The sequence below is a fragment of the Eucalyptus grandis genome, chromosome 2 (genome assembly GCF_016545825.1).
Source record: "Eucalyptus grandis isolate ANBG69807.140 chromosome 2, ASM1654582v1, whole genome shotgun sequence".
Lineage (NCBI taxonomy): Eukaryota > Viridiplantae > Streptophyta > Magnoliopsida > Myrtales > Myrtaceae > Eucalyptus > Eucalyptus grandis.
This window is the reverse complement of record NC_052613.1, coordinates 55,273,258-55,285,888: the sequence shown is the minus strand read 5'-3', so window position 1 is coordinate 55,285,888 and position 12,631 is coordinate 55,273,258. Positions and strand designations below refer to the sequence as shown.

The 12,631-nt window shown below is 38.1% G+C and overlaps 1 protein-coding gene and 1 long non-coding RNA gene across 2 annotated transcripts; both read left to right on the top strand.

The window, feature by feature from the left end:
* The first annotated feature begins 7,048 nt into the window (after positions 1-7,048).
* On the top strand, positions 7,049-7,792 carry LOC104433889. The gene is made up of 2 exons (XR_723580.3): positions 7,049-7,396; positions 7,472-7,792. It is a non-coding gene; the product is annotated as an uncharacterized LOC104433889 (long non-coding RNA).
* A 2,831-nt stretch (positions 7,793-10,623) lies between these two features.
* On the top strand, positions 10,624-11,364 carry LOC104433888 (splicing factor 3B subunit 6-like protein). The gene has a single exon (XM_010046781.3). The coding sequence runs from the start codon at positions 10,736-10,738 to the stop codon at positions 11,108-11,110; it is 375 nt and encodes a 124-aa protein (XP_010045083.1). The 5' UTR covers positions 10,624-10,735; the 3' UTR covers positions 11,111-11,364.
* The last annotated feature ends 1,267 nt before the right edge of the window (positions 11,365-12,631 follow it).

Sequence of the window (12,631 nt, the reverse complement as noted above, 5' to 3'; positions counted from 1 at the left end):
TCAGTACTCTCCTCTATAATCCTTACAATGGGTGTGTATGTTTCTCTTTTCAATTTTGTGGATATAGCGGAACCGTAATAATGGAATACATTTATTCTCCGCCAAAAAGAGATCTTATAGAATGGGAGTGATGGGACCAACCGCCAAATCTCAACCTTCCATCAAGGTTAAGATATAAATTCTACATGCCTAAAAGAGATCTTATAGAAATTCTACCATGGGTGTGTATGTTTCTCTTTTCAATTTTGTGGATATAGCGAAACCCTAATAATGGAATACATTTATTCTCCGCTAAAAATAGATCTTATAGAATGGGAGTGATGGGACCAACCTCCAAATCTCAACCTTCCATCAAGGTTAAGATATAAATTCTACATGCCTAATTGAATGTCAAAAATGTATTGCCCATAATATATTTTACTCGATAACGGAATACATTCATTCTTCACTGAAAAAAGATATTATATGGCGGGAGTGATGGAACCAATCATAAAGCTAACAAATCTCAACCTTCCATAAATGTTTAAAATATGGATTCTACATGCTTAATTAAATGTCAAAAATATATTGCCCATAATATATTTTATTAAATTGGGCATATATCAAATATTAGATAATAGACCTAATAAGCCATGGACCTCGTCAAGCCCAACATTCTCTCACTTGACATTCTCTCACTTGACTAAAGGTTCTATTATCAATCTAATTCATGAGGCTCGACACGATATAATCAAGCATATATATAACATCCCTTAATTAAGGTGATGTCTAAATGCAGAGAAGAATTGGAGCCAGTAATCATGTTCCAATGCCACGGTACTATTCTTCAGATACTATCTCAACACAAGTATTAAACACAACATTTAATGGGTTAATAGTCATGAATTATAATGTTTCACAATATAAACATGTTCTTTTTTTTTTTGTTGTCAGAAAAACATGTTCATGAGGTCCATACATAATCTTTTGTTTCGTCCAAACTTCAAAGGTGCACATATTTGGATATGTGCTTTGCGGCTTCCAAGCCTGGACATCCAAGCGCATTCGTCCAAAGCCACCCACACCTTATTTGGATATGTGTTTGCATAGTCTTGGATAAGGGTGTTAAGCCGATCCTAGGCCGGGTCCAAATACCAATCATGTCCCATATGAACCGGGCAAGGTAAATGCGCAGGGCCATAATTGATTCAGACTTTTACATAGGCAAGAACTCCATACGAGGATTAGTCCCGATCAAACACGCTTTTCTCTCTCCTATCTAGTAAAGATCTGGCGGGGGCTTTGATTGAGTGAATCCATCGGAGCATGTGCTGATAGAGCCGATGTCCTTTTCTAAGCACATGAAAAATCGAAAAATCTCGATGGCAAAAAATGTAGATGGATTAAAAGTAAGTCCAGGTGCAGAGATCCGTATCTCCATTGTCTCCAAGATCTTTGAATTCCTAACGTGGGAGTCTTCGAAGAAGTGCTTGGAAGCATCATGGCGAGGCATAGTACAATTTTGGCGCGATCCCACCACCGGATGTGTTAGTATTCTCGCAAGCTAAGGTCCAAAAGTATAATAATACGATATGCATGTATCTGTAAATGCAAGATACGAGTTTTGGCTTAGAGAAAATGTACGATACATGGAGAGTGGGGTCATTCGGACCCTCTACTCCAATCCTCCTCCGTCAGGGACACCTCCAGAGAGGCGAATCGACGAACACGTAGCCGACAAAGCAAGATGGGGATCTGTTCCTTGGACGACCGTATCTCGAGAAAATCTTTTGGGGAATTTCTGTCGTGGGTCGCGTATTTCGTGATTTTTTTTTTTGGAGCACTTTATAAATTCTTTACTATTTAGAGAAGGAAAAATAATACGACCAATTTATAATATAATTCTTAAACTTTAGCTCCATATATAACGTTGTCTATGAATTTATGAATTATTCAATATGATCCATTAACTTTTAGTATGTACTTAGTTTAATCTATAAATTATATAAAATATTTAAGATTGTTCATGAATTTAAATTAATAGAATGACTATATTGAATATTTTATATAATTTACAGACTAAATTGAATATATGTCACAAGATCAATGACCACATTGAATAAATTTTCAATTGAGGGATCATATTGTACATTGAGGTAAAGATCAGGAATCACATTAAATAAATTAAAAGTTTAGGGATCACATTGCATATTTAGTCAAAATTCATGAATCATTTATGTCATTATATTTTCAGAGGAATATGAATAGTATACGTTGTGGGAAAATTATTATAAAAGAAAAAAAAAGATCTAGTATAGTTCTAAACATTTCAATTCTACAAATTAAGTCTTAAATATTTTGTCAATTTAGTTATTTCGACCAATTTAGTCGAAATTGTTGATGTGGATCTCGCCATCTTATAGCGTCGATAAACATTTTTTTATATTTTTTCTTCTTTTTCTTCTTCCTCCATTGGTCACTAGACCTTGACGACCAGCCACGAGAGAGCTTGCGAGGGCTAACCTTGCTGGCCTCGTGGGAGGCTTGGTCTTGCCTGAGGCCGGCGAAGTGGAGCCTCGCCCTCAAGCCTTGCTGGCCCTCTCTAGCGGCGGATCACCGGCCATCATCGAGGCTTAATAATAATCGGAAGAAGAAAAAGAAGAAAAAGAAGAAGGAAGAGAATAAAAATATAATATAAAAATTAAACAATTTGAATTATTTTAATAATTGTTCACGTTTACAACAATCATACCACATAAAATGCTCAATGTATACATTAGTAATTTTCTATCAATTTTGATCGGAATGACTAAATTGATAAATTATTAAATGATTTTTAATTTGATTGATACGATTAAAATGTCTAAATTGAATAGATTTTGTGATTTTTTTAAAAGTCATTTCCCCGTATGTTGCCAGCAATTGCGAAGGGGACAATGGTGCGAGATTGAGACGGTCGATGGCAGACCCACTTTTTTTTTTTTTTTTTGGTCAGTAGCAGACCCACTTTGACCGTTGCACGAGAAGTGTGCCTTCAATTTCTTAATTATAGGCGATTGACACGAGGAAAGGTGACTCTTCATCTGATCCCCGCAGTTGGTGGATAATAGTGGTGCCGACGTGGCTCGACGACGGCTATGTGGAGGGAACGGCCCCCACGAGGGGGAGATCACTGCCGGCCCAGACGAATCCACCCCGGGTCATATTATTGGATGATTAATAAGAGGACCACTACTAAACATATGGACACTGATTAATATATTTGACAAGTACTTGATTTGACTTCGAAACTTCGCCGATTCATGTTATTGTTATCATATTGGACCTGTTAATGTTTTTGATTGTTAGTACTAGGTTCGATTCCCACCCTAAAGTCAGCAATCGGCCTTCCGTTTTCTTGACCTACCCAAGAATTGGATCTAGTCCGATTTAGTTTCCGAATGGGTCTAGGAATAGGTTGTCATCTATATCAATACAATTTTTAACTGATTGGACTAGACAAACTTATTTGAAAGCTTAATCGAACATGAGCACATGTACTTCACATGGAATTGCACCTAACCATCAAGAGAATAGCCACTCGTTATTCACCTCAGAGAGAGACTGGATTTACAAGCGAAGGAGTGACAAGCAAGATTGCAAAAGGAGCGACGAGTGTCATGAGTGGCGAGTGAGAGGTGCGAGACTTAAGGAAGTAACCAGAAAGGGGCAAATGGCAATTAGGGTTTTCAATTCGATGTGTCTACTTGGGCTTGACCAAGAGTGAAGTGAATTAGGATAAATTTATATATTGATCCAGTTTGGGTGGATGTCATTGAAATTGGGCGATTATACCTTAGTTAAATAATAACTATATCCCATGGATTGCGGCGTGACTTCAACCATTTCTGATGTGAAATCTATATTTCAAATAAATAAGCTCAAAATCACTCTTTTCTTTAGCGAGTGATACCTTACGAGGCAAAGATTCTATCTACAAAATTTAGGAAGCCAATTCCAAACGTTCCAGACAACATGTAGTCTCGTGTGTATATGTGTCAACCTCATAACATAAGAAGGGCTATGCTACTTTTGATGTACTTGAGAAATGAACTTCGCATGATATTACATATGGAGTATAAATTGGACAAAACCGTCGGAATATATCATTAAAATCGAGGAATAATGACACTCTAATTCTCTGAACTTTTGGCCATTCTATAATCGACTTAATTTAAACAACTTATTTTTTTCAATTAAGTTCCTTGACTTGTCAAGTACAAGCCAATGCTAGACATTGGGAAAATGACAAGACTGGATGTTAATTTTGTCAATTAGACATTAATTGTTTTCAATACATATTATCATTCCGATGTTCCCTTGAAATAATACCGCGCCAATAGACATTATATATATATATGCCCAATATGCGCCAACAGACATATTGGGCAGCAATAAAATTGTCCAAATCAACTCTCTATCTCAACCACTGGGATTCGCCCCAGTGGCCACCCTTCCAACATGGAAGGGGGAGGTGAGGGGTTCAAATCCCCATCTCAGGGGATGGGGTGGGGACGCGTAAGTTTTGAAGTGGGTTTCGACTCCCACGCCTTGTAAAGGTAGGGCAAAAAGTCCGAAAGTGAGTGAGAAGGAAAAAAAAAAAAAACTCTCTCTCCCTCACCAATACCAAAATGTCAAGCGAGTCATGCCGGTGGTCGAGCTCAACTCTTGCAAAGTAAGTGAGCCACAAACAAAATCACAAGACACAACAATTCATCTATTGAAACATCTCCTCCCAATGAGCCAAATTTGAAAAGTCGAGTTACCTAATGGAATCAAAAGAATAGAGTAAAGCTTCTTATCATTCAAACGATGAAAGTTTTCAGTATTTGCAACGCCATTATCCCGGCCAACAAAAACATTTCCTGGCATGGTGTGCAACCTTTTTTTTTATTTTTTATACAACTAGAAGTGGGGAGAAAAATGGCAAAGGCCCCCAAAATTCAAGGGCTGCATGACCAGTCAAATAGATTCTTTGTCTGCTAAAGTCGAGGCAGGCTTTCAATATCTTTATCTCCAACCCTTCTCTTTTCCTCTTCGAAATTATCAATTGAAAGCCATGTGATTTGCACATATATTTGGCTCGATTCAAAGACCCTTCTTTTCCTCTGGACTCTCGTCTAGTGGTCCCAATGCCCAATCCCTCTGCGCATGCCAAGTGTCCCACTACCCCATCCAATCTTCGGAAATTACTATATTTCACCAAATTTTCGTGACAAGTGACCGCTGACCACAAAATTAAGCTTTGAGAATAGGGTCGAAAATTAAAATTACAAGAAACACCCCCTCAAAAAAAAAAAAAAAAAAAAAAAAAGCCCAAAAGAAACTTCAAATCATACCCACTCGACCCATTTATCTAAAAAATTTCAAATTTATACTCATATGATATATTCATCCTCCGTTTTCATCGTTAATTACTATTAAAAATCTATCTACAAAGACAATGAGAGTCAAATGTTGTTGACATGGCATTGCACTACTTAAGTCAAATGAAAACAGCGTGGTTTTGGCAGGGAAATCATTTGACAGCGAAAGTAAATGTGTCACGCTAGTATGGATTTGAGATTTTTAAGGTGAATGTATCGTGAGCATAGTTTAAGATTTTTAAGGTGAATGTGTCACAATAGGTATGATTCACAGTTCTTAGTGTCTTTTTCCCTAAGATTTAAAAGAGCAGAGCCCATTAAAAGATTGGATTATGCCACGATTGTAACGTCTGGACTGACCCAGATGATGGGTTTCGTTTCAAGGGCCTCGCCCAGTTATTTGAGCCGACTGGCTACGCAGATCCTTTGTGCGCAGCCCAAGTTCTGCAATTCGAGCTGCAATTTCACAAGCGATAGTTCTCATCTCCAAAGTCCAAAGTCCAATGTTGGAAGACGGACAATCTCCACGAACCATTTCACGTGGGTAACACAGGCCGCGGATCACACCGTCTTCGATCAGTCGAACCGGGGAAATGCTACTGTACGCGAATTAAAATCGATCCTGCAAATTCCAACCTTAGTACGAGCAGGAAAATCAGGCAGCGGAAAATCGATTTCGAGCATTGCACACCCTCAATGCAGGATAAGTTGAACAATCAATTAAGAAAAAAAGGGAAAAGACCACCGAAAATTTTTAAATTATATTCATTGTGACACATTTGTTTCAAATTTTTGTCTTGAAAAAAATTGTAATACCTCTGATAGCCACACGACATATTTAATGCAAAAAAAAAATTGTGACGCAAAAAATTTCAAATTTATAGCCGTGTGATGTATTCATGACGTAATCCCAAACTTGTACTCATATGATATCTAGTTTAATCCACATCCATTCAAAAACTTAAACTTATGAGTTACGAGTCAATTAGAATATATAAATTGTTGTACACCACATTAATTCTCTGATGTGAGATTTTTTTAACACAACATATTCACACATACATTCTAGAAAATACAAGGTTAAGGTTATTAGTGTTATAAAAAAAAATTGAGATAAATATGTCATACTAATACAAGTTCGGAGTAAATGTGTTATATTAGTATAAGTTTTGGATTACTTGTATAACAATAAATAATTTTGGATGAGTGGATCGTATGAGTACAGTTTATAATTTTTTGTGACTTTTTTCTTTAAAAAAAAATTAAAAAGACCTTATCCGTTGGAACGAATTTCAGGGCGAAAATAAACGGAATCGCCAGCATTTTCGGGAAAATATCTTTTTCTCGGAAAAGGAAAGTCATTTCGGATCTTCGCATGGGGCAGCGTACAATTGGCGGTTGCAAAATGCCAGTACGACTTACGACTCAACGGGCACGTACAATCCGATACCGCGAAGATCCACGCGAATCGTTTCGCCATGGGCACTTCTAGTCGTACACGCACGTACTGCATTCTTGCGATTTCTTGCATCATTTCCATACGAAAGCTTAGTTTGATATTTTTATCTTCCAGTACAATGTTGTAGGAAAGTACACACTTGTACTCCCGATTTTGCTTGAACTCGCGGGGAACCCCTGCGGGCAGGGCAGGTCAAGCTTTGGCAGTACAGCCGGGCGCAGTACCAGATCTTTCGGGCTCCTCTCTCGCCTATTAAAGCTCCAAGGAATCCGCCACCGGTAAGGCACAGTATCGTCGTCCGGTGCATCCGCCGGCGGAGATTGCAGGGGGGGCTCGAGTGCGGGTTTTGGCCGAGGGCCCTACAGGAGCGACCTGAGATCACATGCGGGCGCGTGCGTCGGCCGGCCGCCCGGTGATATGCCGTCGCCCCTTGGCATTTGCGTCGCATGTGTTCTCAGGTCGCCCCTGCCGGGCCATCCTCGGCCATCGGCCAACGGAGTGCGGCTGTTCGGCGGTGCATCTTGGTTGGAGTTGGGCTTGCTTCTTCCGGCAGGTAAACGGCACTCAATTCGATTTATGACGGTCAAAATATGGGGCTTTAAGTTCGTTGAATTTGCTGTGTATTCAGATGCGGAAGACGATGCTCCCGGATTCAGTGCGGCTTTGCATGGTTATAAAAATCAAGGAGGATTTTGTTAACGAGTATCCAACGACACCTGAAGCAAGCAACATTTGCAATTTTCAATGTAGTACATCATTTCACAGTTGTTAGATTTAGATTCTCATTATTATGCGGTTTAAATTTTTACGGTCATGTATATTTTGGCGACATCCTAATTTGAGCTCCGCAATAAAAGTAAGGTTCGAATAAATGGTTGTGATTGTAAATTTTTTATTGTATGAGGTACAAAAAAAATATATCTATTCAAATATATTGTTAGTTGCGGTAGATTTAGCAATATCCTATGACTCTGATAAGACGTATTGAAAATTTTATATCCAAATCACTTGTGTTAGGTTTGGAATTGACCGGAGAAATAATTTTGACTTATCGGGATAAGTGTGACGTGAGGTCCGGCCTTTCGTTTTTTATTCAATCTTGGCCCATGAGACAAAATAAAATAAAAGTATATTACAAATTTCAAACTGATATATACGTGTCACATTTATTTCAGATTAATTATGTGTCACAAAAACTCTCAAATTCATATCATGTCGTATTCATTGTCAAATTGGTGCACTTATTAATCCCAAATTAATTTTTATGTTATAGATAATTCCAAATCGTTTTAAAAAAATGAAGAATTACTTTAATTCGGGCAAAATGCAACACTGACATATCCGGCTGCATTTAGCCCCAAGTGACAGATCAATGCTCACGGGTGTAGGATTTTTTTTTTTTTGGCATAAAAATTATTTTGGACTAAAAATTAGTTTGAAATTAATATGGTACCAATGTGCCAATTTAATATTTTGAGTGGTATTAGTCTTAAAATATAATAATGTCATCGTTAAGCAATGCCGTGAGCTCTATTAGCTGGAGACGGACATAAATTAAACAAGCAGGCCATACGAGCGGACATATATCCACCCTCTTCTTATAAAATGCGTGAAAAAGAATTCGGTAAAAATGTTGTCGACACGAGTTCACACTGATTGTCCTATAAAGGATTCGCACGTAAAATGTTTCCTATTTTGCTTGTAATTTGGAAAATAAAGAATAGTATTGGACAATTAAATTTTGTTATTAATTCTGTATTAAATAATGATAATTCAAAAGGTTATTTTCTTTGCCATGTACTCAACAATACCCTCCGTATGTCTTACATATAGGTGATCCAAGGTCTGTACGAGAATCCAATACTTTTTAAGGACTTATTTAGGTCTAAATGGGCAAAAACATATCACCTCTTTCCTTATTAAATGTGTGAAAAGGAATTCAGTATAACTGTTGTTGGCATGAGCTTACATTGATCGTAAGACGCAAAATTCGTACATAAACTATTTGCCTATTTTGCTCGTAAGTTTTTAAATAAAAAAAATAAAAAATAGCATCTGACAATCAGATTTTGTTATTATTTTTGTATTATATAAAGATAATTCAAAAGGATATTATCTTTACTTGTGTGAATATGACATGACTTAGTTAGGGTGAATGTAGAAAGGCCGTAAAAAGTCGGAAGTACTTTTACGCGAGTAATTTTATGTGATGTGTTATATATGCACATGATGCATTTTACTCCAAAAGAAGGAGAATTTTTCGTTAAGTCAAGCAACGTGGGGGAGATGGAAGTGTTATTGAAAATGACGCATGTGTAGGTCTATGGCATGCTCTTGTTGGCAATTTGCCGAGCATGATCATAAGTTAAGCCTTGCATTAGTTGAAATTGCCATATGTTTGATCCAATTGCTAAATAAAAATTTGGTAAATGGCCTCGTGAAATGTAATTCCAATTGGCATCATGCCATGGTTAGATCGCCTCGTAAATTCGAGCAAAATGATGAGACTAAACTAATGGGCAAGGGTATATAAATAGTTTCATATCTTGTTTATTAGAGTAATTATCCAAAAAATCCTGAATATGTTGTTTTGTGACAAAATATTCATTATTAAATTTTTCTATTTGATCAGTTTAGTCCTAAACCTTTTGATGATTTATTAATGTAATTGTTTTAGTCAAAATTGGCTAAAAATTTTATGATGTAAACCATGGCTATTCTATGTGACATGACAAATGGTTGGTGTTGGCATTAACAATATTCGTAATTTTTTTAGAAAATATATAATTTTCCTCTCCTTTGCCCCTTTTTGTTCTCTTTTTCCCCCTATTTTTCTCTGCTTGGCCAACGTACCAGGAAATAGGGGAAAAAACTCAAAAATAAAAATAAAACTAAAAATAAAAAATCTGATATTTTTTTTTTAAATTGCAAAACTCATTCACATCAACGTCGTGTGTGGCCATGTCTACTAGCATCAACATTAGTGGCTTCCAATCAAAATTAGCGAGAAAAATATTTCGATAGATTATCAAAACGTTTAAAGTTCAATTAGAAATAGATTTTATACTTTTTTGAATAATTTTTTGTGGTTAATCTAATAACAAGAAGTCCAACGAAAAAATTACCAAAGTCGTCAATGTTAGCGTGCCCTACATCAATTAAGTGAATAGGGTAACCTTTGTATAGCTTGAAATGGCCCGGCTTGACCCAAACTTGTTTTAGTTTCATATATACTTCCTACATTTAAACTAGGGAAATTAAAATGAATAATCATAGAACTTCGGTCTAATGTGTAATTTGATTCATAAACTTTTAATTTGTTTAATATAATATTTGAACTCTTGGTATATGTTAAATCCAGTTCTCGAATTGTATGAAAATATTTAATTCATTGAACATGTACAAAAAAGTTCAGGAATTACATCAAACAAATTAAAAATTTAGGGACCAAATTATACATTAGATTAAAATTCAAGGATCATATTAAATAAATCAAAAGTTTAAGGACCAAATTGTACATTAAATTAAAGTTCAGGGATTGTTTGTGTCATTATCCCTTTATGCTATTAATTCTCGTTAAACTTTTAGTTCTTGTCATAATAACCCCCAAAAAAAAAAAATGATTTGTAAGTATTTTTCGGTTACCCCAGAAAATCCATTTATCTTCTTGTTTCTAACCGACCGTGGCCCGATCCACCAGCATACCGAACCCGCCCACCCGGCCCGAGTCCAGTCCGCACCGACTCGCTCGCGGCAATTTACGAAAATCGCCTCTCTCCTCCTCCTCCTCTCTGCAACTGCAACCTCCCCCAATTTCCCCAACCGAAACCCTAACGTCTTCCCGCACTTTCTCGAGTCCCCACCCCGCCGATCGACGACCTCCCCGCCGCCGATGACGACGATCAGCCTCCGCAAGGGCAACGCGCGGCTCCCGCCGGAGGTGAACCGGGCCCTGTACGTCCGCAACCTGCCGTTCAACATCACGAGCGAGGAGATGTACGACATCTTCGGCAAGTACGGCGCGATCCGGCAGATCCGCATCGGCACCAGCAAGGACACCCGCGGCACGGCCTTCGTCGTCTACGAGGACATCTACGACGCCAAGACCGCCGTCGACCACCTCTCCGGGTTCAACGTCGCCAACCGGTACCTGATCGTGCTCTACTACCAGCCCGCGAAGATGAACAAGAAGTTCGACCAGAAGAAGAAGGAGGAGGAGCTCGCCAAGATGCAGGAGAAGTACGGGGTCTCCACCAAAGATAAGTAGACTCCGGTCATGAATCGCGTGATTGTCTCCGGCAGCGTTAGGAGGTTTTCGATGTGTAAAAGTATCGGAATGTTTTGTGGTGTGATGTAGATTTTTGACAGATCATGCAATGAAGCCCCTTATTTGACTTCTTCTGTGGATATGTGAATTCTGACGGTGGTGGTTTAGCTAATTTCTGTGCACTGGAACGACATGTTGAAATTCCGCGAAAAAATTCACGCAGCGACGTCTCAATGAAGCGATTTGTTGAGTGATTGGTCATTGTCACTTGCCTGCACTGCTCCGTGCTATGCCGAGAAATTTGAGTTTTCCTGAATTCAATAGAGTAAGGGGGTAAGCTGCGGAGATGCAGATATATTTGCTGTTAGGAGTTAATCTGTGTCATCTATCATAGGGATTGTTTTACATCAGAATGTTTATAAGAGCTGAGAACAAGCCAATCTATGATTTCAGTTTGTGTCTGCCAGTGAAAGAAGATGACAGGTTGCTACGAGGTCATGTGCAGTGTCTTGCTTCTGCAGGAGGATCTGCATTGTCCAGATGACCTATTTGCCGATTCTGTGAGAATTACGGATGGGATCAATGTCTCATCATAGTGGTAGTAATAGGTAGTTGATCTGTTGTGCGCTAGTGAGAGTACTGTGAAAGATTTAGAGATTCAATACCAGCTGGAGAAGCAGATTTTGTGAGGCTTCTTTGCACTGATTCCTTTTTGGTAGTTAAATGATCTTGTTTGTGTGCATGGCTAACATTGTCGAGAGTTGTTTGTTGGAGCTGTCCTGCTACCGTTGTTTTAGGGTTTGAAGTGGGGAATTGCCATGTTTACTGAGGTACTTGGAGTAATGTACTTCTAGGTAGTCTAGGTGGATGTTGCGAATCTTCTGTTTCTGTTTTTGGTATTCAAGTTTCCTGGAAAGCTCGTTTTCTATGAGCTCAATCTGTTTGATCTTGGCCAAAAATTTGACTGGATTCTTTAAGCAACTTAGACTACTGAATCAACCCTTTAATAATAATACTTACGGAGTTTTAGATGTAATTATCATCCTTATCAGCTCATGTAGATGTTGTGGGTTTGCAACATAAAGCCATTCATGCAGTGATGTAATTCTCATTCTTTCAAGTGGTGATTCTTTCCAGGATGAGTTCTGGGGGATCCTACCACATATCAGTGGCCCCTCTCAATAACCCTTCACAGTCAGTTGACTTACTAGGAATGTAGCATAGCCATTTATTTGATGTACTTTTCGAAATCCTCCTACTCATTGACTTGACTGATACGAAGCTATATACTATTGCTCAATGTTTCAATTCAGAAGTTGAATCTATGATTCGTCATTGAGGGGACTTAGAGAAGTTCCTTCCAATCAGAGCAGCTATATACTATCCCTCAATGTTTCAATTCGGTAGGTGAATCTATGATTCGATGTTGGGGGAACTTAGAGAAGTTCCTTCCAATCAGAGCCCAGTCTTTAAGAGCATTGCCTCCAAGTATATGGGTAGGTTGCTGAAATTTGTAGGCAA

Coding starts and splice junctions, on each gene's coding strand:
- LOC104433888 (XM_010046781.3), top strand. CDS start 10,736: ATGACGACGATCAGCCTCCGCAAGGGCAACGCGCGGCTCCCGCCGGAG.